This window comes from Coregonus lavaretus, assembly GCF_964263955.1.
Source record: "Coregonus lavaretus genome assembly, contig: HAP1_SCAFFOLD_3977, whole genome shotgun sequence".
In the NCBI taxonomy this organism is placed as follows: Eukaryota; Metazoa; Chordata; class Actinopteri; order Salmoniformes; family Salmonidae; genus Coregonus; species Coregonus lavaretus.
This window is the reverse complement of record NW_028157584.1, coordinates 2,479-27,931: the sequence shown is the minus strand read 5'-3', so window position 1 is coordinate 27,931 and position 25,453 is coordinate 2,479. Positions and strand designations below refer to the sequence as shown.

Genomic DNA, 25,453 nt, shown 5'->3' with positions numbered 1-25,453 from the left:
CAGTTTTTCACAATTCCTGACATTTAATCCAAGTAAGAATTCCCTGTCTTAGGTCAGTTAGGATCACCACTTTATTTTAAGAATGTGAAATGTGTCACACCCTGGCTATGGGACTCTAGTTGTTGAGCCAGGGTGTGTTTGTTCTATGTGGTGTGTTTCTATGTTGGGGTTTCTGGTTTGTTGTTTTCTATGTTTGCCTTAGTGACTCCCAATCAGAGGCAACGAGTGTCAGCTGTTCGTTGGTTGTCTCTGATTGGGAGCCATATTTAAACTGTCTGTTTTTCATTCGGGTTTGTGGGATTTTGTTCGTGTTGTAACCATAGACGTCACGCATCGTTGTTTATTGTTTTGATCGTGTGATCATTTAATAAATATAATATGTTCACCTTCAACGCTGCGCATTGGTCCTCCTCATTAGACGACCGTGACAGAAAAACCCACCAAGATGTGACCAAGCAGCGTGTCCAGGAGCCATCGCCAGGGAGATCCCTAACAGATCTCCTTCGCCTCCTCGACTGGGTCAAGCCGAGTGAGGAAGAGAAGGGCTTGACCTTGTGGCAGAAGGGCGAACGGCTGGCGAGGGACATGGAGACCTGGTCCACGGGTAGGAGAGACGCCCCGAAAATTTTTAGGGGGGGGCTAACGCCGTGGACGACGGGCCAGCAGAAGACCGCGGCAGAGCGGCCCAGCGGATTGGCAGAGGAGGACGCCAGGTTACGGGAGTCACTGGTCACCAGGGGGAAGGAGGTTGTAGAGGCACGGCGAGAGGTACTGGCGTGTGTTGCCAGTCCGGTCCGGCCTGTTCCTGATCCCCACGTAGGGCCAGTGGTGTGTGTTCCCAGTACGGTCCGGCCTGTTCCTGCCACTCGCACCAAGTCAGTGGTGCGCGTCGTCAGCCCGGTCCGGCCCATTCCTGCTCCCCGCACCAAGTCAGTGGTGCGCGTCGTCAGCCCGGTCCGGCCTGTTCCTGCTCCCCGCACCAAGTCGGTGGTGCGCGTCATCGGCCCGGTTCGGCCCGTCCCTGCTCCCCGCGCCAGGTCGGTGGTGCGTTTCGTCAGCCCGGCTCGGCCCGTTCCTGCTCCCCGCACCAAGTCAGGGGTGCGCTTCGACAGCCTGGCTCGGCCCGCTCCTGCTCCCCACACCAAGCCAGTGGTGTGCGTCGTCAGTCCGGCACGGCCCGTGCCTGTTCCCCGCACCAAGTCAGGGGTGCGCTTCGACAGCCCGGCTCGGCCCGCTCCTGCTCCCCACACCAAGCCAGTGGTGTGCGTCGTCAGTCCGGCACGGCCCGTGCCTGTTCCACCGGTGGCTGGTCCGGCACCAGTCAGAGGCTTCACGTCGGAGCTAGAGCAATCCACTCCACCAGTGTTCAGTCCAGCTCCGGCCAGCAGGGCTAGACCGGACCAGGGGTACTTTGGGGGGTTAGAGAAGGAGTGGGGGTCAAGCCCGGAGCCAGAACCGCCGCCGAGGAGGTATGCCCACCCAGCCCTCCCCTGTTTTGCTCTTTTTGAGGCGCGGTCGCAGTCCGCGCCTTTAGGGGGGGGTACTGTCACACCCTGGCTATGGGACTCTAGTTGTTGAGCCAGGGTGTGTTTGTTCTATGTGGTGTGTTTCTATGTTGGGGGTTCTGGTTTGTTGTTTTCTATGTTTGCCTTAGTGACTCCCAATCAGAGGCAACGAGTGTCAGCTGTTCGTTGGTTGTCTCTGATTGGGAGCCATATTTAAACTGTCTGTTTTTCATTCAGGTTTGTGGGATTTTGTTCGTGTTGGTTTGTGTTGTAACCATAGACGTCACGCATCGTTGTTTATTGTTTTGATCGTGTGATCATTTAATAAATATAATATGTTCACCTTCAACGGTGCGCATTGGTCCTCCTCATTAGACGATCGTGACAAAATGTCAGAATAATAATAGAGATAATTATTTATTTCAGCTTTTATTTCTTTCATCACATTCCTAGTGGGTCAGAAATGTACATACTAATTGAGTGTATTTGGTAGCATTGCCTTTAAATTGTTTAACTTGGGTCAAATATTTCGGGTAGCCTTCCACAAGCTTCCCACAATAAGTTGGGTGAATTTTGGCCCATTCCTCCTGACAGAGCTGGTGTAACTGAGTCAGGTTTGTAGGCCTCCTTGCTTGCACACGCTTTGTTCTGCCGCTTTGTTCTGCCGACAAATGTTCTATAGGATTGAGGTCAGGGCTTTGTGATGGCCACTCCAATACCTTGACTTTGTTGTCCTTAAGCCAGTTTGGCACAACTTTGGAAGTATGCTTGGAGTCATTGTCCATTTGGAAGACCCATTTGCGACCAAACTTTAACTTTCTGACTGATGTCTTGAGATGTTGCTTCAATATATCCACATAATTTTCCTTCCTCATGATGCCATCTATTTTGTGACGTGCACCAGTCCCTCCTGCAGCAAAGCACCCCCACAGCATAATGCTGCCACCCCCGTGCTTCACGGTTGGGATGGTGTTCTTCAGCTTGCAAGCCCCTCTTTTTCCTCCAAACATAACGATGGTCATTGTGGCCAAACAGTTCTATTTTTGTTTCATCAGACCAGAGGACATTTCTCCAAAAAGTACGATCTTTGTACCCATGTGCAGTTGCAAACCGTAGTCTGGCTTTTTTATGGCCATTTTGGAGCAGTGGATTCTTCCTTGCTGAGCGGCCTTTCAGGTTATGTCGATATAGGATTTGTTTTACTGTGGATACAGATACTTTTGTACCTGTTTCCTCCAGCATCTTCACAAGGTCCTTTTGCTGTTGTTCTGGGATTTATTTGCACTTTTCGCACCAAAGTACGTTCATCTCTAGGAGACAGAACGCGTCTCCTTCCTGAGCGGTATGACGGCTGCGTGGTCCCATGTTGTTTATACTTGCGTACTATTGTTTGTACAGATGAACGTGGTACCTTCAGGCATTTAGAAATTGCTCCCAAGGATGAACCAGACTTGTGAAGGTCTACAACTTTCTTTCTGAGGTTTTGGTTGATTTCTTTTGATTTTCCCATGATGTCAAGCAAAGAGGCACTGAGTTTGAAGGTAGGCCTTGAAATACATCCACAGGTACACCTCCAATTGACTCAAATGATGTCAATTAGCCTATCAGAAGCTTCTAAAGCCATGACATCATTTTCTGGAATTGTCCAAGCTGTTTAAAGGCACAGTCAACTTAGTGTATGTAAACTTCTGACCCACTGGAATTGTGATACAGTGAATTATAAGTGAAATTATCTGTCTGTAAATTGTTGAAAAAATTATTTGTGTCATGCACAAAGTAGATGTCCTAACCGACTTGCTAGTTTGTTAACATGAAATGTGTGGAGTGGTTGAAAAACGAGTTTTAATGACTCCAACCTAAGTGTATGTAAACTTCCGACTTCAACTGTAGCTTGCGTTCGTCGCACAACAAATGTTTCACTCCTTAAAAAGTCAATAAGCTCCTAATTTGTGTCACTCTGAGTGTCTTCTAGTTTGCCCCACTCCTTACGTCACCTCATTGATTCACAATTAGTGGTTAGTGGTTTGTCCAGTCTCCCCCTCCTCCCTAAGCATCAACCAATGCACCAGATTCAGTCTAGTGTGCAAAAGCAGCAGCAAATGTCCTCCTCTCATGTACACCAATGGTCCATTTTATGGGTCAAGAATGTGTATGATAGGGGTCTGACATCTGAGAAGACATCAATTGTAAGTACTCTAACCTGTGCATGACTTGTAAGCACTCTACCTCATCTGACCCTGAGATAAAGGGATTTTGAGAATTAGTTATGGAATTTTGAGGGATAAATGGGAAAAGGTTTAACCTTAATTTGGGATAACCTGGATAGAAGTAAAAAAAAACGAACTGACTATATGAACAATACACTTATAAGTAGCCCTAACAAATAGACATTGAGTTTAATCTGATGTAGCCTAGACTAGTACACTTTCCTGCACAATAAGCAAAATGGCACATATATTTTACAACACAACCAATTATAAAAAATGAATAAACAGCTTAAAACCTAAACGTAGTTGTCAGAAGTAATCACACCACCAATATGACCTGAGATGGGGTTGATTACACTGTGTCCTAATCTTATGTAACTGACCTCTCCAGACAAATCAAGTGCCAAGACTTTGTCTTTAATCCAGACCTGGTATTATTCAGTGACTCCATTTGTGGCTCCGTTGCTACGACAGCGGGGAGAGAGAACGCCCTAGCTGGTTCAAAATCAGTCAGGATTTAATATAAGAGGCTACACTTCCTGCACTCTCAGTCTAACCTGGTGTAATGACTGTTCATAACCCGATCTTAATTGGACCAACAGTCTTCGGAGTCAACAGTTGTGGTTAGAGAGAGAAGGTTAACCCACTTGTGTTATCAATATGTGATGCACTTTTATTACAGACCACACGCCACATACCACTTCCTGCTTCTACTCAGGGCTCGATAGGCTTTTCTCGTCACTAAAAGTCATCTCTCTTTGTTTCGCTATCTCTTATTTTTACCTAATGAGAAAAACTAAGCCAGGTAAATGAACAGGTAAAGTAACAGTGAAATTAAATATGGATAAGATAGCTGTGGAATTAATTTATAAACATGCTATTTTGTTCCATCAGGGAACTCCCATTCATTTCAACCCCATACAGTGTAAGTATAGAGGTGATTGTCTCAGATGTTGGCAGGGGGTGGCTTTGTAAAGCTAAACTCCAGTCATGTCATGTTTATCTTTTGCCTGAAATCCAAAAACTCTGCATGCACCGTTTCCATTGTATCTCCTTTTCATCTTTTGTGTAGAGATGGGAAAGGGGTTGAGAGAGAGGGGGGGTTGAGAGTGAGAGGGGGAGAGAGAGAAAGAGAGAGAATTAGAGAGAGAGAGAGAGAGAGAGAGAGAGAGAGAGAGAGAGAGAGAGAGAGAGAGAGAGAGAGAGAGAGAGAGAGAGAGAGAGAGAGAGAGAGAGAGAGAGAGAGAGAGAGAGAGAGAGAGAGAGAGAGAGAGAGAGAGAGAGAGAGAGAGAGAGAGAGAGAGACAGCTGTTCCATGTATGGTTCAGGAAGCAGGGTTTGAAGTATGGTTTTAGGGTTATTTTGGGATGGATGGGGCACAGCAGTGAAGACAGGATACACAGCTTAAGCCAGGGGGGGGGGGGGGGGGGGGCACAGTCCTTGTTCTTCCCCTGGAAGGGGGGTGTAGGGGGAGGGGGTCGGTGTAAGAGACAGGGGGGGTAGGATATTGTCGTTTATTGACAGACTTTTTAAAAGTTAACTTCCTGAATGTCCCTCTCTCCTTGTCACTCCACTCCACATCCCCCTTCTCTCCCAGGGGGCTTGGCATTGACAACATATGACAAGGGGAATCTAGGGCCTATCGAGCAGTGGGAGTCCCGGACAGACAATAGGGCTGTCACTTACCTTTTCCCCTCTGCCACTGAAAAGGAGGCCCCGAACAATGGCTCCCCCTCAGCTGGAGGTCGCAGTGTCTCCGGCTTTTTGGGACCTCTCCCAGCCAACGAGAGGCATTCATCACTATAGAAACCCTACCTTGACCCCTCACCACTCTCCATTCTCTTTCATTGCATTCTAGAGAGGTGTATGCATGTTCCCCCTTTCTCTCTATCTCCCTCTCTTTCTTTGATGACAATAAAAAGAAGTTATGTTGTTGCCACGTTTAGGCTATCATTCCTTTAAAGTTCGACTCCTATAACAAACAGTGAAGCAAACCAAGTTGTAGTGGACCGAACTCGTATTCTATGTAAGCTGCTCAGGGTACACTTTATGTCAATCATATGGTTTTAAGGAATTTTCTATACGGAGACCTGAACTACTATGTATGAACATCCCAGCTTTAAATGGGCCCTGCTGAGTAGAGGGGGATGGGAGGACTGGCTTTGAATATTGGATGACGTATGGAGGGAAGGAAACAGGGGAGGACAGAATGATAGTGTGTGGGCTGTATTGAAGGAGGGGAGGGTAGTATTTGCAGATGATCCATATCAATGAATCAATTTCTGTATAGGTCCAATGTAGTTGAACAAGAAAAGGATAATCTGATGGTTGTTCCTGCAGAAACAAGTAGTTTCCAGTTCATCTGTAAATCCACAAGAGGGCACTACTTTTCACATAATCACAAATTGAGGTGGAGAATACAAAACGCAGCCTAAAGTGAATGTCCGTTGTAAATTGAATATACCCCAAAATTGAGATATACAAGGTCTAAACACAGTCATAGAAGTGCAATCAACACAAACGTTGTGTACAGTACCATTTTATTAATTCCAGTAAATCATTAACATAACAAACTAGAATGTAGGGAAACAAGTGTAGGAATGATCATCCCATTCCCAGAGATGCTCTGACTGCCACTTCCCATGCTTCTCCCTCTGACGTGGGTTTGCTTCCTGTATCTCCCATGAACAATTTACAAGGCATTTGAGAGTTCAAGAGAGTGCCTTTTGAAATGCATGATGCCCCTCCATGTTGCCTCATTCAGAAATGGCCTACTCACACCATCGAATTCCACCCTACATGCATAATCACTCACTCATTTGTGAGTCATCACTCATTTGTGTGTCATCTGAAATTGCTGTCCAATGACAACTTCTGCAAATGGCCCAAGTGAAAACAGGGGCATTTCTTACATCCTATATGGTCCTCTCCTTTGACAATTGCACAGTAATAAGCATATTAAAATAGATTGATAATAGCCTACCCTACAACTTCTTTATTATCAATAGTTTCAATTGCAATAACCAATGGAAACAGAAAAATAGAGGCTATTGTTTTGCAAGAAAGTCTACTTTTAGAACTGGATTCAGTGCTGCTACACACGATCTGAACAAATGCTGCCTATCAAGCTGTAGTAGGATATACCTGATATTCCTTCAATTAACGTAGCCTAGGCTATGTTAGAAAGTTTTTTAATGCCTGAAGTTTCGTCACTGGGAATGTGGCCCGTCCCCTGCAGTTGGGTACAGTTTGATAGCACAGGGTGTGAATGCGAGCCCTGTAGCTACAGCCAATGAGCTGGGACCGGATACGAGATATCCTCTGAAACAGCAACTGCTTTGTCCCCCCTCACTTCCATATGACGCCATTTACAGAATAAACCCGACCTCTTCTCCGGAAAGAGGAAAAAACAAGACGAGAAAAAGTTGAAAGCACCTCAGTGTGCAAGGCAGCCAAACATTCAACAATTACAGCGCGTATTTTTTAGAACTGTCCAGCCTACAACAAACTCGAAGGTCGTTGGCTATTTGTGTAAACTCTACGGAATCAAAAGTATCGCGTGCGCATTTTGTTCACTTTTCTAATTCACAAAAAAGTGGAGAGCCAGCAAGTCCCTAGTGATTCATTCGTTTTTGATAGTATTTCGCCTCGGGTTCTCTCGCAGTGGAATGTATGTCAATGTTTTTGATCTCTTAAAATTGACGTGGATCTGGAAATATTGTTTGTAGCTACTTTTTCATTGCATTGGATTGTGTGGATGGGTTTCCAGATGAATTTAAGTAGGAATAAACTTTCAGAATTTGGAATTTAATTACACAAACGGGGCTGAAGTGGTGCGAACACGGTGAGTTCGTGAAAATAAAGTTTGTATTATTTCAACAACAATGTAGCCTAACTATGGCGGTTGCAATGTTTCAAAGTTTTGAAAAAGTGCAAAGTTGTGGTGCAAGAGTAGACCTACCAATTCAGCTTCATGCATGCTCTCCGACTCGCATTGACTTTCCCCATCCTTTCTCCAACCTTCCCGGTGCAATCCCAGCATTTTTTCATCTGAATAGGCCTACAGCTTCTTGCTCTATAAAGTAGGGTTTTCGTTTTTCCCGTTCTAAATAATGGTCTAGACATCACCCTCTAATTTAAAATAAATGAATAGCCTGTCTGTAGATCATGCATTTTGACTAGATAAATAGACTAAATGCAAATCTGTGAATGGTAGCCTACACATAAACACAGATTTAGCGCAGTTGAAAAGTGTTTTTTTGTCAAATAAAAAATTATACAGAACAAAAATAGAGGGCTATCTTACATTATAGAAGAAAGTTGGAATGATGAAAGTCAATATTTGGATGTTGTATTTATGTTTGGGTGGGGCTATTGGTGTTTATGTTAGGCTATTTGTAATAGGAAATTAGGATTTTTACTTTTCTGACTAGCCTGTCCATTTGTCTGTCAAAATCCCATCTCAAATGTCATGTTAGTTGGGCTCATCAGCTGTTGTACACACACACACTCAAACACGCGCGTCATGCACACCATGTTGTATTAGGCTAATAATTGCCTCCAGGGTGAAATTAAAAATCATTAGAAATGTTAAATTATGAGTCACTCGAAACTATCAGTCAGTTGTTTTTCACTCATTTGGAAATTGTGGCCTCAAGTCTGAAGTCTCTACTTTCTTGTTATGGGATAAGTTTTAATACACAGTTCTACACATATTGTATGCGCATGAAGACATGTTTGAGTGCATCAACTTTTGTTGAAGTTGTAGACTAGGCCTATGTCTCAGCATTGCCTCATGTTCTCTTCCTTGCATGCACTTTATGTTCCCTGCCTATATCTCATTTAATGAAAATAGTTGGTATATAGTTAAGTTCTCCAATCAGAAGGGCCCAACATGCCTACTGTCAATTTCCCAACATACAAAAACATGATCAATCCACTGACTGTTTCATAATGTCAAATCTTTGTTTTTGTTCTCCTATCATATGAAATGGTAAACGAATGGCGAAATGCTGCCTTAGAGGTACTGTTAGGTATATATCATGTTGTTGTTAGGGCGGCAGGTAGCTTAGTGGTTAAGAGCGTTGTGCCAGTACCCGAAAGGTCGCTGGTTCTAATCCCCGAGCCGACTAGGTGAAAAATCTGCCGAAGTACCCTTGAGCAAGGCACTTAACCCTAATTGCTCCTGTAAGTCGCTCTGGATAAGAGCGTCTGCTAAATGACTGAAATGTAAATGTTGTTACCTATCACATCCTTTTAACACCAAACAGAAAGTGCCTTAGGTGTAGGGGAAACGATTGGAATTGGGCATAGGCCTGCACTTTTACATTGGAACAGTCATTCTTAATGTGAGGTGTTGATATATGTGTAAAGCAAAACAACTCCAGTTGGTAGCTAGCAAACCCATGTTGCCAAACCCTTATCTCTTTAATGCATATTTCAGTGGTGTGTGTGTAGAGTTGAGATTTGCATATTGTATGTATTTGCCCACACAGTTGTATCATCAGTTATGATTTACATAGAGTCGTTTCTACTCCAATGTCACCTGGTCGTCTCATATATATTTGCCTGTCTCTCTTTCCAGGACTTCAGATGTGTTCAATGCCAGCCGGAGGGGTCCTTCTTCAGAGCCAAGATGGAGACCAGTACTCAAAATGGCAGTGGTGGCGGAGGGTCGGCCGGCTTGCTGCGTGCTCTGCATGACAGCGGGAGGATACACCGGCCTCACCATGCCCAGGAAGGGCAGCCCGATCCTGGTGTAAACCCCGGCCAGCAGGCCCCTGTGCTCTCGCTGGACCAGATCAGGATCACCGGGAGCAGTAATGAGTACACAGAGGGACCAACGGTGGGACCCATTGTGGTCCCTAGGCCCCCTGGCTCCTTGCCTACCCAGCAGAAGAACGACTTGGTGGAGCCACTGGGCCTGGGGACCAACGAGCAACTGGAGCCCCAGGCCCCCAGGTCCAACCAGTGGAACTTACTCCCCGATCTTCAACAACATCCCCAGCCCACACACTCTACAGTCCCCTCCAGGGATGCCCTATCTCTTTCTTCTAGCACAGAGGGCTCCAGAAGCAGCCCGAGGACCAGTATAGGCAGCATGTCTTCCGTGCAGAGGCTCCTGAGTAGCCCGGCGGTTAGCGAACGGATAATCAGGACCCAGCCCAAACGGGTGGAGCTTAAACAGGAGGAATTGAAGCCCCTGGTGAGTACGGCAGGAGGGGCGGTGGTGGTCACGGTGCCCAGTGGCGGTGCCCCCGCTGCTAGGGAGGGGCTGCTGGTTAAACACACCTACCGCTGTGAGGACTGTGGCCAGTGCAAGTGCCAGGAGTGCATGTGCCCACGCGCCCTGCCCTCCTGCTGGATGTGTGGCCGGCGGTGCGTGTGCTCGGCGCAGAACGTGATAGACTACGGGACTTGCGTGTGCTGCGTTAAGGGCCTGTTCTACCACTGCTCCAGTGACGACGAGGATACATGTGCCGACAAGCCCTTCTCCTGCAGCCAGTCGCACTGCTGCGTGCGCTGGTCGGCCATGGGCCTCCTGTCCCTGTTCCTACCCTGTCTTCTGTGCTACCTCCCGGCTAAAGGGTGTCTCGCCGCGTGCCAGAGCTGCTACGACCGCGTCAAGCGACCGGGCTGCCGGTGTAAGAACACTAACGTAGTCCACTGTAAGAGCGTCAACTGTATACCGACGTAAAGGGAAAGTACATTGGGTGTTGTGGAGAATCGATGGGGGTTGACAACTTTGGGCGACTGAAACGATCACCTCATCACGTTTTGGCACTGTAGTCAGAAGTTGATTGGGGGATTGGCTAAGCTTAGCTGTTTGACGTGGTTTGTGTCGTTTGTTTTCAGCTATGGTTCTTAATACGGGCTGCTTAATCACCAAGTGCCCTGATTTTGTATTGTTATAATCAAAGTCCAGAATGTTAGCCCTTTTGACATTTAATACAACTGATATGCTATGGACAGACTCTCCTGACTAACTTGTTTGTGAATAGTAATCTCAAAAGTATGTAAATTAGCAAATGACCTCTTCAGAGATGTTTTATTTTTGTATACATAATATTTCAACTGTGAAAAGCATTCTGCCAAACCAGAGGCACCTTGATGATAGATCCATATATATTATATAATACAATGTTTAATGTTGTACATTCATGGGAATGTATATCAATCATTTTTTATGTTTGCCTTACAAGAGACGGATATTTACACATCGTATCCCTTCAACTCTACTTGTAAATTGTACAGTGACCCTATAAGAACATCTTTATTTTCTAATTTCAACATTGTTTAGTGTAAAGAATATTTATTTGAAGTTTTATTATTTTATAAAGAAAATATTTATTTTGAGAAGCATCTTAAAAAAACATCAGCCTGTTCAAGTACTCTGATGTTACTGCAAGTTAGGGTTGACTAGGGTTTCAAATTGGATGCATATGTTCACTATGAAATAGACAAATATATTAACGTTTGAAATTAAACCCTGCTGTTTTTGTCAGTTTTTGTGTCTGCGTGCCCAATATCTTCAAGCTCTCCTCAGGGTAATGTTTTATTATATCAGATTGGGACGTTATATTTTATTGTCTTGGAATTGTCTCGGCAGGGACTGTTATTCCAATGGACACTTTGCTAGCTTGACCTTATGGCTTCACTGCCCACAACCAATCCTTTGGAATCTACGTAATAACACAAAATGCTACACTGTCAGAGAAACTGACACTTTACATTTAGACTTTTCTGATCTAAATTGATTAAAAAGCAGAATAATAATGCTATATGGATTTGAATCAGAACTTATTTATGTATCTTTTTGTAGGAGAAGATCTCCCACCCCTCTACTCACTGCAGCACTTAGTTCAGTAGAATGTTTGGGAGAAGTCTGATAGCACATGCCTCTTCTGAGGTATGTAGCTGGGGGGGGGGGGGGGTAGAGCAGAGCAGTAACAAACTAACCCATCCATGTTTCCTGTGTGCCAGATGGTAGGGAGGAACATACAACCACATTGTATTTTCCCCCTAGCTCCACATGTTCAACAGCTTCAAACTCAAAACATCAAGCCAGACACCAAGAATGAGGATTTCTCTCTTAGTCTTACTCTTTTATCCAGTTGTGTCACTAGCTATGTTTCCATTAACTTGTCCAGTGATTTTTTGTTGTTGTAGACATTTAGAGTTTGCAAAGAAAATAGAATTTGGCAATCATAATTTATTCTAAAAACACAGTTTCCATCATAATTTGTTGCAATAAAGAGTACTTATGTAAATGTAATATTTCAGTTTTGTATTTTTTTTTTTATACATGTGCAAACATTTGGAGATAATCTATCTTACTTCTTAGTCAAACTCCAAACCCCTACACTGCTCATGATTCCAATTTCTTAGCTTGGACAGCCAGACTAGACTGGACCATTTCCCCAAACTGATTAGAGCTATGAAATAAGGAAAGAGCCATACTGTACGAGTTCACCTCCAAGGGAAACATCTGGCTTTTGTTGAATCATTAAGCTGGGGCTGTAAACTGTTGCTCTGCATCGGGAGGACCGTCGATTGAAGCTGTGGGAACACATTATTTGGTTCTCCTCTCATTCACACACTCAGTGGTAACATCGTATCAGAAATGTTCCCTCAGTCTGAAGCTGACAGGTATAACGCTTCGTTATTTGTTATAACCAGGTACAAGCCTTTGTCTTTTTATAAGGCGTATACTATGTTGTGTCTAACAATGGCTGTTATTTAGTCAGGATCATTATGACATCATAAGAAAACAAGGGGTTCCTTCATGCTTATAAGTCTTCCAAAGTGAATACCTTAAATGTACCACTAATATGTGATTGACATGTTCCTTGTGAACAAGCAGCAGATGGCCTTATCCATAGAGAATACATGGAATAAGGATAACATTTGTTCTGTTGTATTATCAATGGTTTTGCCAGGAATTCCTCTGGTATGGAGTGTTCCTCTAGGCTAGCTGTTTGAAACATAAGCCGTGTCAATGGTTGACAGCACGCGGACATGTTTGTAACACGGTATGCATGACGAACATTGATTGACAAGCCTAGTCTGACCTGCACGCACTTGTTTGTTATTCGTTTCGGGAGTTGAATGACAGTTCGTCTCACCTCCCCCTTTCATATAATTATCCCCTTTCCACCATTTAATCAGCGGTGGAAAAAAACTCCCATTGGAGTGCATGGGGTTTTTAATGTCACAGTTTTGCAAGGCTTCCCCTTGCCGCTATTGTCTTAATGGTGAATAGAGAGGAAAGGCGGTTGGGGGTGGTTGGGAGGAAGGCCCGCAAAGGGTTAAAGACAGCACTTTAAATGACAAAGGACTAACAGTTTACCCCGCATTCAGCCTCATGTATTCATCCTATTTTCTATGGCCTCTACTATTTTGGCTCTTTAAGCTCCTCTCAACTACCTGCCCCTACTTGGTATTCTCGGAGGGAGATTTTGGGGGTTTCACTCAGTATGTGTGTGTGTCTGAACGTGCACAAGTGTTTCTGGTTGCAGGCAAGGGACACTAGTCGTCAACATGTTATGGGTTCACCAGCAACAAAAGTGGGAACGGGAGGGAAGCTGAAAACTGACACCCTTTTGAAAAGGTGCCATTATGGGTGCATGAGGAGTTCATGATGGATAGGAATATGGAACTTGCATAACCTGAATACAGGAGAATACATCCTGGATGTTTCCCTTTCACTGTTACATGACTATTAAATATAGCAGACTACTTTTTATCAGGGATGGATAATGATCAGAAGATGGGAACTGATATCCCTCAATTTCTCAGGGACCCCCTAGACTCTCAGGAACTTCCATATACCATTTGTGGTGTGTCCTCACCGCTGCTCTGAACCGAATATCCACGATGTCATGTTCTAATGATAAAAACCTGACAAACTACATTTCCTCCACCACTTCCTCCAAAACATGCACCAAAAACACAGATCGGTTGCTCACTCATCCCAAAAAAAGAAAGAGAGCGAGAGATATAGAGAAAGAGGGTTCGTGTGTGTGTCCCTCATTGCAGCCAGTGACTTGGCAGAGGCAGCGATTGGAGCGGGCCCCCGAATGGCTCTTTGTTGGTTGTAGCCAGGCCCCCGCGCTCCGGCGTTGCTGTGAAGCGGAGTGCTATTGAATCTGCTCACCAAGGCAGAACACTCAACAGGAAGGAAGGAAGGAAGCAGACATTCTTTATACCCCCATTGTCTGACCACTGGGCTTAAGCAATCAAACAGCTATGTGGGGAAAGAGCACAGAGAGAGAGAGGGTAGGGAGAGAGACAGAGAGAGTAGGGAGACACACTCACGCACACACACACAAAGGAGAGAGAGAGCTCACCAAATAGGCAGGATACTGTGGGAGTTAGGGAAGGGGTGGCTAACTGAGCCCTGTCTTTATTCATACATACTTTCTACCAGTCCTCACTTCAACTATCCACTTCACATAAACATCCTGTATTTTGAAGCTGGGCGAAAAGGGTTATATTCCAGAAGTTGAATATGAACCATGTTAAGTGGGAGAGAGGGAATGAGACATGTTCTGAGTGGTCACGGAGGAGTTGTGCTTGAATGCAGCAAATTTAGCGAAACACTTCACTAGCCCCATCTGTAAGTCTTTACTGTGGCATCAGCAAGCTCTTTTCAATTGTATCTCAAACTATTACCATGCACCATTCGTGTCTGAACCTTCTTACAGCTCTACCCAAAGGCCCTAGAGACAGGGTTTCAGAGTGAGAAAGGGATAACATCCCATAATTGCAGTGACTCTCTCTCTACACTTCCTCTCACACAAGCAAGTAGAACATGTCAAAAGCTCTCTATAATGTTGGCTAATTGGCGCAGATTATAGTATTTGAAAAATTTAACTGATATGAATACATCTTTCTCCAGGAACTACAGTACAAGATAATAACCTGATTTTAAAAATGATTTACTTTAGAAGATGTTGCAATGCAGGAAATGCAGGTACAGTATGTTCAGCAGTGCAGGCCAACTAGTATTCAAATCATCCAAACATCAAATTCAAAAAGTGATTTTACTTTGTGTCTCTGACTTGCGGTTGTTCGCATGCCCTTCCTGGAATAGATGAAAGCATGTTTATACGTGACAATGAGCGCTCACAATCTCTCAGAGACCTAGACAGGATACAGCCCTCAGACCTCAAACTGGTATAAACCTGAGTATCAGAACACCAACACCACAACTCGTGGATTTCACAGAAGCAGAGTTCTTGTTTCCATAAGCGCAGGCAAATGTTTGTGGGTGACAGAGGCTGAGTGTGTCGGGTTCCAGTCCCTACCTGACTTCTGTTACCATTTCTAGTATGTGTGTCTGCTTGTGGGACATCTAAAATGAACTTTCAATGTTTGTATTTAAATGTCTAATCACTCTGCAGCCTAATAATAAAAATATGCACTGTATACGTTTTCACATTTATATAATTCACTATCAGTCTGAAATGTAAAGTAGTTCCCATCAAAAACATAATTTTACACACTACTGTTGTTAATTGTTATAATGGCGCATAACCCATACAATTATAGCACAGTTATATAGCTATAGGATATCAGTTATCCCCATTAGAATTAACTGCGACCGGCTCAAGGTGAATTTAAGGGCAGCCCCGCTGTGAAATCAAAGAAGGGGGCTCTTTAAACTTACGTAACCAGCGTCACAAAGCATTATGTCTCGGTTACACCTCCAAATGAACAATCTGCCTTGTGGCAAATTATTCTGGGAGACTGGAGGGCAGAGGGAGAAAAAGAGAGAGAGAGAGAGAGAGTGAGGGGGGGGGGGGGGGGAGGGGCAGAGGCCTGCCTGCCTGCCTGGCTGGGTTAATAGATTAGCAGAGAGTTGAAGGGAAGTGCTCGTTAGCCGGAGCGAGTACTAATGAGTATGGAACAGGAGCAGACAGAGAGACGAGACTGTGTGAATCTGTTGTGTGTGTGTGTACGTGTGCGTGTGTATGTGTGGGGGGGATGTATGTCTGGGGACTGACTGGGATTCTAATGGTATAGGAATGAGAAGCCCTCCAAAACTATACCTTTGATCAATATATACAAGGCATCCTAACGCTAAGTAACTAACTAACCAAGAAACTAACTAAGTAAGTGGTCAGGTGGATGTTTAAAAAACCTATCAAGTCAATGGTTTGGAGCAGGATTTGAGAGGACTAATGTGTCTGTATGTTTATTTTAATGTGATTTAAAGAACTAGACACACAGTAGATATACACTGAACAAAAATATAAATGCAACAGGCAACCATTTCTACAATTGTACTGAGTTACAGTTCATATAAGGAAATCAGTCAATTTAAATAAATAAATTAGTCCCTAAGCTATGGATTTCACATGACTGGGAATACAGATATGCATCTGTTGGTCACAGATACCTTTTTTTTTAAATGTTTGGGGTGTGGATCAGAAAACCAGTCAGTATCTGGTGTGACCACCATTTGCCTCATGCAGCGTGACACATCTCCTTCACATAGAGTTGATCAGGCTGTTGATTGTGGCCTGTGGAATGTTGTCTCACTCCTCTTCAATGGCTGTGTGAAGTTGCTGGATATTGGTGGGAACTGGAACACGCTGTCTTAAACATCCATCCAGAGCATCGCAAACATGCTCAATGGGTGACATGTCTGGTGTGTATTCAGGCCATGGAAGAACTTGGACATTTTCAGCTTCCAGGAATTGTGTACAGATCCTTACTGCATGGGGCCGTGCATTATCATGCTGAAACATGAGGTGATGGAGGTGGATGAATGGCACAAAAATGGGCCTCAGGATCTCGTCACAGAAGGTCTGTGCAAATTGCCATCCATAAATTGCAATTGTGTTCATTGTCCGTAGCTTATGCCTGCCCATACCATAACCCCACCGCCACCATGGGGCACTCTGTTCACAACATTGACAAAAGAAAACCGCTTGCCCACACGACACCATACACGATGTCTGCCATCTGCCCGGTACAGTTGAAACTGGCATTAATCTGTGAAGAGCACACTTCTCCAGCATGCCAGTGGCCATCGACGGTGAGCATTTGCCCACTGAAGTTGGTTACGATGCCGAACTGCAGTCAGGTCAAGACCCTGGTGAGGACGACAAGCACGCAGATGAGCTTCCCTGAGACGGTTTCTGACAGTTTGTGCAGAAATTATTCGGTTGTGCAAACCCAGTTTCATCAGCTGTCCGGGTGGCTGGTCTCAGACAATCCCGCAGGTGAAGAAGCCGGATGTGGAGGTCCTGGACTGGCGTGGTTACACCTAGTCTGCGGTTGTGAGGCCGGTTGGACGTACTGCCAAATTCTCTAAAACAACATTGGAAGTGGCTTATGGTAGAGAGATAAACATTCAATTCTCTGGCAACAGCTCCGGTGGACATTCCTGCAGTCAGCATGTCAATTGCATGCTCCCTCAAAACTTGAGACATCTGTGGCATTGTGTTGTGTGACAAAACTACACATTTTAGAGTGGCATTTTATTGTCCCCAGTACAAGGTGCACCTGTCAAATCAAATCAAATCAAAAGTATTGTTCACATACACGTGTTTAGCAGATGTTATTGCGGGTGTAGCGAAATGCTTGTGTTTCAAGCTCCGACAGTGCAGTAATATCTAACAAGTAATATCTAACAATTTCACAACAAATACCCAATACAAACAAATCTAAGTAAAGCAATGGAATTTATCAATAAATATATGGACGAGCAATGTCAGAACGGCATAGACTAAGATACAGTAGAATAGTATAGAATACAGTTGGTGTAATGATCATACTGTTTGATCAGCTTCTTGATTTGCCACACCTGTCAGGTAGATGGATTATCTTGGCAAAGGAGAGATGCTCACTAACAGGGATGTAAACAAATTTGTGCACAACATTTGAGAGAAATATGCTGTTTGTAAGTATGGAACATTTCTGGGATCTTTTATTTCAGCTCATGAAACATGGGACTAACACTTTACATGTTGCGTTTGTATTTTTGTTCAGTATACAGTATATCCCCTTTAATGGGTTTTCATAATGTTGTCAAATGTGCACAAAATATACCTTCAAGGACACTGACACACTAAGATGAACCGCATGACACAAGTCACAAGTCATCCCCTTCATTCTTCATTCTTCATCCTTCATCCTTCACACTCTCCAAATACACACAACAAATGAAGCATGCACTGATGAAACAGATGGACGATCAGTCAACCGCCACACAATCGCTTCAGCATCGCAATCCCAAAAAACACAGCTAACGTGGTGTATTTCGTTCATGTTCCGTGTGGCTGTGTCTATGATCAGCAAAATCTTTGAGAGCGCTAGGTGAAAAGGGGGAGGGGTGAGTCAATAATTTACAGTTGTGTGGTTGTGTGTGTGTGTGTGCGAGTGTGTGTGTGTTCAAAAGCACAGGCTCAGGGGGAGAGATTACATAAAGCAGTGTGGGGCTTGCTGACCCGCCGTCCTGATTGACACGTTGTGTAATAAAAGGCTGACTGTAGCCTTTCAACCCCTCTCTGTCCCAGTTCACAGACAATGGGCGGCTGGAGAGGCAAGACTAATAACAGTCATTTAACATAAATCCGCGGCAGGAAGCGAGGCGTTGTGCTGGCAAATCATTAACCAGTGCACATTTGATGGCGACATCGAGGCGCTGGATGTGCTTTACAGCTTTAGGGGCAATTGTTATCCTGAAAGCAACACTGATCCTCCCGTCCTTGTTAGGGGAGAATATGAATTCTAAATAAATAAATAAAGGACCTAGTGCGGTAGGGGCTTAAATGCCTGACTGGGATTGGTGTCGGTTGGGTTGGTGTGTGTGTGTGTGTTGTGTACATGTGGTTAAATGAGGATAAACTGAACTTTGTTTTGAAGTAATGAAGTCTCTACTGCTATAAGTACTCATTAAATTAGATCTCTGTACCCAGACAAGACACACCGTCCGTGTCTAGCTTGAACATTCTATGAACATTAATTAAAATGATGTCAATGACAAGGCCTTTTAGTAAGTGTGAAATGTCTTGGCCAACCAAGATATTTTGATTTGAGGCTGGTAAAAAATATTTAACTGCTGCATATCAAACACTTGGTGAATTTTACTGCCTTCCGCCTATGAGGCCAGGCGCCAACTTTGTCCTCAAAAGTTAACCAAACCACTTAATCTCAAGGGAGGGATATTGCATTGAACCCTGCTGCTACTAACCCTTTAAAACATACATAAAATACCACTCAAATTACAAAGCATAGACCTTCCCTACTACAATACTTGTGCTCATGAACACTGGTTGGACATGGAAGTTCCATCCAAGAAGTACAGTGCATTCGGAAAGTATTCAGACCCCTTGACTTAAAATGGATTAAACGTTTTTTTCCCCTCATCAATCTACACACAATACCTCATAATGACAGCAAAAACAGGATTTTTGACATTTTTGCTGATTTATAAAAAATAAAAATAAAGATATCACATTTACGTAAGTATTCAGACCCTTAACTCAGTACTTTGTTGAAGCACCTTTGGCAGCGATCACAGCCTCAAGTCGTCTTGGGTATGACGCTACAAGCTTGGCACACCTGTATTTGGGGAGTTTCTCCCATTCTTCTCTGCAGATCCTCTCATGCTCTGTCAGATTGGATGGGGAGCGTCGCTGCACAGCTATTTTCAGCTCTCTCCAGAGATGTTCGATCGGGTTGAAGTCCCTGCTCTGGCTGGGCCACTCAAGGACATTCAGAGACTTGTCCTGAAGCCACTCCTGTGTTGTCTTGGCTGTGTGCTTAGGGTCGTTGTCCTGTTGGAAGGTGAACCTTTGCCCCAGGCTGAGGTCCTGAGTGCTCTGGAGCAGGTTTTCATCAAGGATCTCTCTGTACTTTGCTCCGTTCATCTTTCCCTCAATCCTGACTAGTCTCCCAGTCCCTACCGCTGAAAAACATCCCCACAGCATGATGCTGCCACCACCATGCTTCACCATAGGGATGGTGCCAGGTTTCCTCCAGATGTGACGCTTGGCATTCAGGCCAAAGAGTTCAATCTTGGTTTCATCAGACCAGAGAATCTTGGTCGTATGGTCTGAGAGTCCTTTAATTTCATTTTGGCAAACTCCAAGAGGGCTGTCATGTGCCTTTTACTGAGGAGTGGCTTCCATCTGGCCACTCTACCATAAAGGCCTTATTGGTGGTGCTGCAGAGATGGTTGTCCTTCTGGAAGGTTCTCCCATCTTGTTGGTTCCAAACTTCTTCCATTTAAGAATGATGGAGGCCGGGCTTCCCGAGTGGCGCAGCGGTCTAAGGCACTGCATCGCAGTGCTAGAGGTGGTACTACAGACACAGGTTCATTCCCGGGCTGTGCCACCACTGGCCGTGGCCGGGAGTCCCATATGACGGCGCACAATTGGCCCAGCGTTGACCGGGTTAGGGGAGGGTTTGGCCGGGAGGTACTTGGCTCATCGCGCCCTAGAGACTCCTTGTGGCGACCCCAGTCACCAGTTGAATGGTGTTTCCTCCGACATATTGGTGCGGCTGGCTTCCAGGTTAAGCTGGCGGTGTTAAGGAGGACAGTTAGGCGGGTCATGTTACGGAGAACGCATGACTCCACCTTCGCCTCTCCTGAGCCCGTTGGGGAGTTGCAGTGATGAGACAAGATTGAAATTGGGGAGACAAAGAATGATGGAGGCCACTGTGTTGTTGGGGACCTTCTATACTGCAGACATTTGCTTATACCCTTCCCCAGATCTGTGTCTCGGAGCTCTACGGACAATTCCTTCGACTTCATGGCTTGGTTTTTGCTCTGACATGCACTGTCAACTGTGGGACTTTATATAGACAGATGTGTGCCTTTCCAAATAATGTCCAATCAATTGAATTTTCCACAGGTGGACTCCAATCAAGTTGTAGAAACATCTCAAACATGATCAATGGAAACAGGATGCACCTGAGCTCAATTTCGAGTCTCATAGCAAAGGGTCGTAATACTTATGTAAATAAATTATTTCAGTTTTTTTATTTTAATTATGTGCAACATTTCTACAAACCTGTGTTCGCTTTGTCATTATGGGGTATTGTGTGTAGATTCATGAGGAAAAATGTTTATTTAAGCCATTTTAGACTAAGGCTGTAACAAAATGTGGAACAATCAAGGGGTCGGAATACTTTCCGAATGCACTGTATAAAGGTGACCGTTGCTAATGGTCTTGATCCATCCAAATGCAGATTTTTGTGCACAGTTACATTTGCATGGGGTCAAAACATGAAAGCAATTGGAATTAAGAAAGGTGCAGTACTATCATTGTATTAGCTCTCCATCAGCATATCTTGTCCCAGGAACTAAACTTGTGGGACCTGGCCGCAAAATGTGTTGTGGAACTTTTTTAAATCAATGTGTTTTTGTTCTTGTTTCCAAGGGGAACAAACAGCCAGAGGTATGACAGCTAATTTAAATCTATGCAAATAGTGTTACAGTTATGAAAAGTCCTTTTGGGTGTTCGTGATCACGCTAATGATTTGGGCTTGTGTTTCTTCGTCAAAAGAAAAGGGGGATCATTCAGCTCAATGGTGTCATAAACCTCACGCTTCAATGGATCCTTTCAGACCTAGCTTACATATTCAAAATCCAGCAGTGAGATACGAAGGGAATTTGCAAACCAAACACCCAGTGATGTAACTGGCACAAGCCCTTTCATGATGTAGCCTAAGCAGCAACCACCCAGAAAAGTGGCAACAGCTATTTAGTGGAGATAGTGGAGAGACATGGATTGCTAGTAGTGCTTATTTATATAGCTCTGAATGAAATAGCATTTGAGTCTAACTAATGAGATCAATAAGCCTAAGAAAAAGGTGAAGTTACACTACTTTCATAAAATACATGAGGAAACAGAAAGGTGCAGCTGCTGATCATTCATACAGATGTCTCTTATTGACTCTCGCACTGCTGTTAGAAACATTGACTAACCCATTCTGCAAAGTCTTCTGAAAATCCATAATGTACTTGCGACTGATGGGATTCAATCTCGGGTCTTCTACATGCCAGAAGAGCACATCCTATGTGTGTCTGACACTTTAGCCCTCTAGGCCGAAACCTTGGTAGCTAATGCAACTCTTCACTGAACTACCTCCAGTACATTATGCTATAGAATGTACAACCAAAACCACATGATGTCCAAGATACAGTCCCATGCTGTGTCCGGTTACCAGCTAGGCCCATGATGCAAATGGACAAGAACCCACACGAGCACACCAAAAGACGATGACATCTTGAGTGGTTTCCTGTCATGTTATTTTATCAAACCAGCAATTTCCGAAAGGATTTGTGGCTGACTCTTGCGATTCCCCCAGTCACCACGGAGGTCTGCCCTCAAGCTGGCCCGGATGGTGTTGAAGCTCAAGCTGGTCCCAATATCTCTGGAGCACATGAAAACTTTCCTTTTTTGATTTATTTTTAGTGGTGCTGGTTAGCCAGGACAGAAAATAAGTTCCACTTATGTTGCTGTGTATTTTCTTCTCTGTGGCAGATTGTGATATGTTTTAGCTTGACAAACTGGCCATGTGTACCGCGACCATTTTAGGACATCAATGCGGCCTACTATAGTCGATGGGCAGATGAGTTTTAATAGTACCTAAATTCAGTGTTAGCATAGAATGTGTCTTGGGGAAGTTTGTTGATGTTGCAGGGGTTAATCTCCTAGAATAAATGGTATTCTTTCACCTCAGTAATAAGGTGTTTTTTGTTGGTGTGATGTGCTTGGTGAGACATAAAACTGAAACAGCTGTGCAGCACATTCTCCTCAGATGGACGCATGGAGCTAACCAAAGGGAGAAACCTGATGTGTGAACAGATGTGATGAAACCATGTACAATTCTATCTCATTAGAAACAGCTTGCTTTTAGATAACAGGCTCTGGCTTATTCATAATGTTTGTCAGCAAAGATGTTCTGGCTGAAATGTGCTGCTGTAAAGGAAAACAGGAAATACAATTTGATGAAACACTATTGATGTTTATGAGAATTGGCTGTTGTTACACTTTAGTATTGATACTTTATTGAAGAATTGGTAGAAAACTCCAATGAACTTAGACAGAATGCCAATTATTTCCTTGCATATGGTGAATCAATATAATTATCTGAAGTATTAAGTCATGAATCCATAAATTATCATGGTGTTAAATAACCATAAATGTCCTCTCTCACTGTTTCCCCTGAAACCTTCCTGATAGCCTGAAAGCCCCTTGAGCTTCAGCCATGTTAGAACAGCCACCCGGCCCATGAGTCTCTCCTGACGGGCGGAAATTGATCTCTTGAGCCTGTCACCCAACTATGGGGTGCAGCAAGGTATGGTGTCGGGTTTCCGTGGCGCAGGTGCAACGCTTCGACAAGCCGCTGATGGCAGCCAAGGTGAGGTTTGCTCACGCACGGCCCCGAAGAAAGACATTTGTCAATGGCAAGGAGAGATTGTCAGCGTGCCTGGGATTCCTCCCAAGTCAAAATAAGCAGTGACACGAGAGCAGGGAGAAAGGAAGCCCTCTTTCTGCCAAAGGTAGCGTCTGTGGAACGAAAACAGGTGCAATATTTCACTTGAACAAAGGGCTTATTGTGAGGAAAGGCTATCGGAGAGGTAGATTTTTGCTGTTTATTTTTCAACAAAAAAGATAGCCGTGTAGAGAAACACCCATCTTGAAATGTAACATTATCATTGTATTAATGGGGTGTGCACTGTACCGATCTTTGTCAAATAAGCCGCACACTTAAAATGTAATTCCAATGAGAGGGCCAAGGAATTGCACTGCTGGAGTGGAGCCAAGCCAAACAGAATTCCTTCAGCTTGGAATTTCTGCTTGATTAATACAGAACACACAGTCCAGCACTAGGGTTGATTACGTGTAAGTATTCCCATTTACAACCAAATTAAGATACCATTCAAAATATGCACGCCTGTCTCCTTGATTGCACATACATTAGATTGCCTATAGATTCCTATAGAGTGGTGCAGCTATAGGTTGGACTCACATACTTGGGGGACATCTTGTATAGATTTTGTATACTTAAAACATTTATAAAGCTGGACTAATGTTACAATAATGGTTTGTATGTAAAAGGGAATTACAAAACCTCAGGATAATAGAATATTTAATCATAGATGTATCTAATCCTTCAGAACATGCACTGCAATCATACATCATCCATGAAATTCAATAGCTTCTCATAGCTTGACCGACTTACATATCCACTTACAGAATGTATTTTTCACCTCGATTTTCTCTCCACCTAATACATGCTGACACGTATTCCTCTCACACTAGAAGTTATACATAACATACAGGAGGCCTGCAGCTACTGCTGCTGTTGAAACACCCCCGTAAGCCCAAGGAGGAAGTTCCTGTGGTGAGACGGCCCCGTGCGCCTACGCTGGAAAACCTCTCAACAACTTCCTGTGGTCACCTGGGCTCTGTGACCCAGAAGAAAGGGTTCCTTAGAAACCGCCCCACCACCCCCACCAGAGGCCCTGATCCTCTCTCTCCGCCCGCAAGCGAGCCCGGCGACATGTGATTCGGTAGACGGGGAGGAAAAGGGAAAAGGGCTTCATAAATAACGTCTCGCGCCCTCCGAGCCGTGGCCCTGCTGGTTTTGGAGGGCGGCCCTCGTCGGCCTGACTGAATCAGTAGCCCGGACCTTGGCTGTGACATCCAGGCAGAGCCACGATGAATAGGGGCTTAAGAGAAAATTACAGCGAGAAGGAGGGAGGAAAGAGAGGGAGGGAAGGAGGGAGGGAGGGGAAAAAATCTCACAGGTACTCTTGTGCTTAATTACTTCTCATAGGATAAATATTTCTTCAGCTACTTGGGTGGAGAGACAAAGAATGAGATCCTGTTCTAGAGGAAAGTGATGATGCCATTTCAGGTTTTAGGCCGTAGTCTCATGTTTGGGGGAAATAGTTTCCAGTGAACACTTCTGTCTACCATTGCAAATTGTAGTTTAAAACAGATTGACATGGTAGGACACAAACAAAACCTAACTTGATGGGCATCTGTAGCAAAACATTAATCTAAATTTGCACATTACCCAAATCAACTTAAGTTCAATCACAAATGGTACCATCTTACTACCAGGTCTCATCGATTCTAGTCTGTTCCAGTTTTAGGCTGCTGTTTAGTGTACAGGCATTTAAAAACAGTTATATGAAAACTGTAACCAATTATCTACCGACGCCGCCCACTCCCTGCGGTTTTAACACTTCCCTTTCCTGTTGAGGCCAGTGATGTTTTCACAGAAAGTCATTATAGGTGTCTGCTCTGTAAGAAACTTGAGGTGAACGTCTCATTGTAATACAGAAAGGGGCCCCAGGAAGCCATGTTTTATTTCCCATGTCACACGTCCATGTACAAGTTGAGATAGACTACTAGCTGGTTGCACAACTATATTTATCCAAATACATTGGCTGGTGGAGCTGTAGTCCCCAAAGATTTGTATGTGGTACTTAAAGTCCTGAACCCCACTGTGTAGCCTAGACAAGAACCAACAGATTGTTGAGTAACCATTGGCCATATAGTCCCAAGCCGGAGAAACAAAAACATAGTGTAGGTCCAAAACGAAGACCTTTCTCTCGCATTCTCTCATGTTCCAAAATGGCAGACTCAAAATGGGGATACACCAGATTCTAGAACAATCCAGACAGTGAGACTACACTAACAATGACATGGATTGTTAATGTGCTATGGAGAGAGAGAGAGAGAGAGAGAGAGAGAGAGAGAG

General features: G+C 44.2%; 1 protein-coding gene across 1 annotated transcript; it reads left to right on the top strand.

Annotated features, from left to right (window-relative positions):
- Nucleotides 1-7,465: 7,465 nt before the first annotated feature.
- LOC311125236 (protein sprouty homolog 2-like) lies at nt 7,466-11,209 on the top strand. Its single transcript, XM_084199288.1, has 2 exons — nt 7,466-7,556; nt 9,297-11,209. The coding sequence occupies exon 2, from the start codon at nt 9,348-9,350 to the stop codon at nt 10,407-10,409; it is 1,062 nt and encodes a 353-aa protein (XP_084055414.1). The 5' UTR covers nt 7,466-7,556; nt 9,297-9,347; the 3' UTR covers nt 10,410-11,209.
- The last annotated feature ends 14,244 nt before the right edge of the window (nt 11,210-25,453 follow it).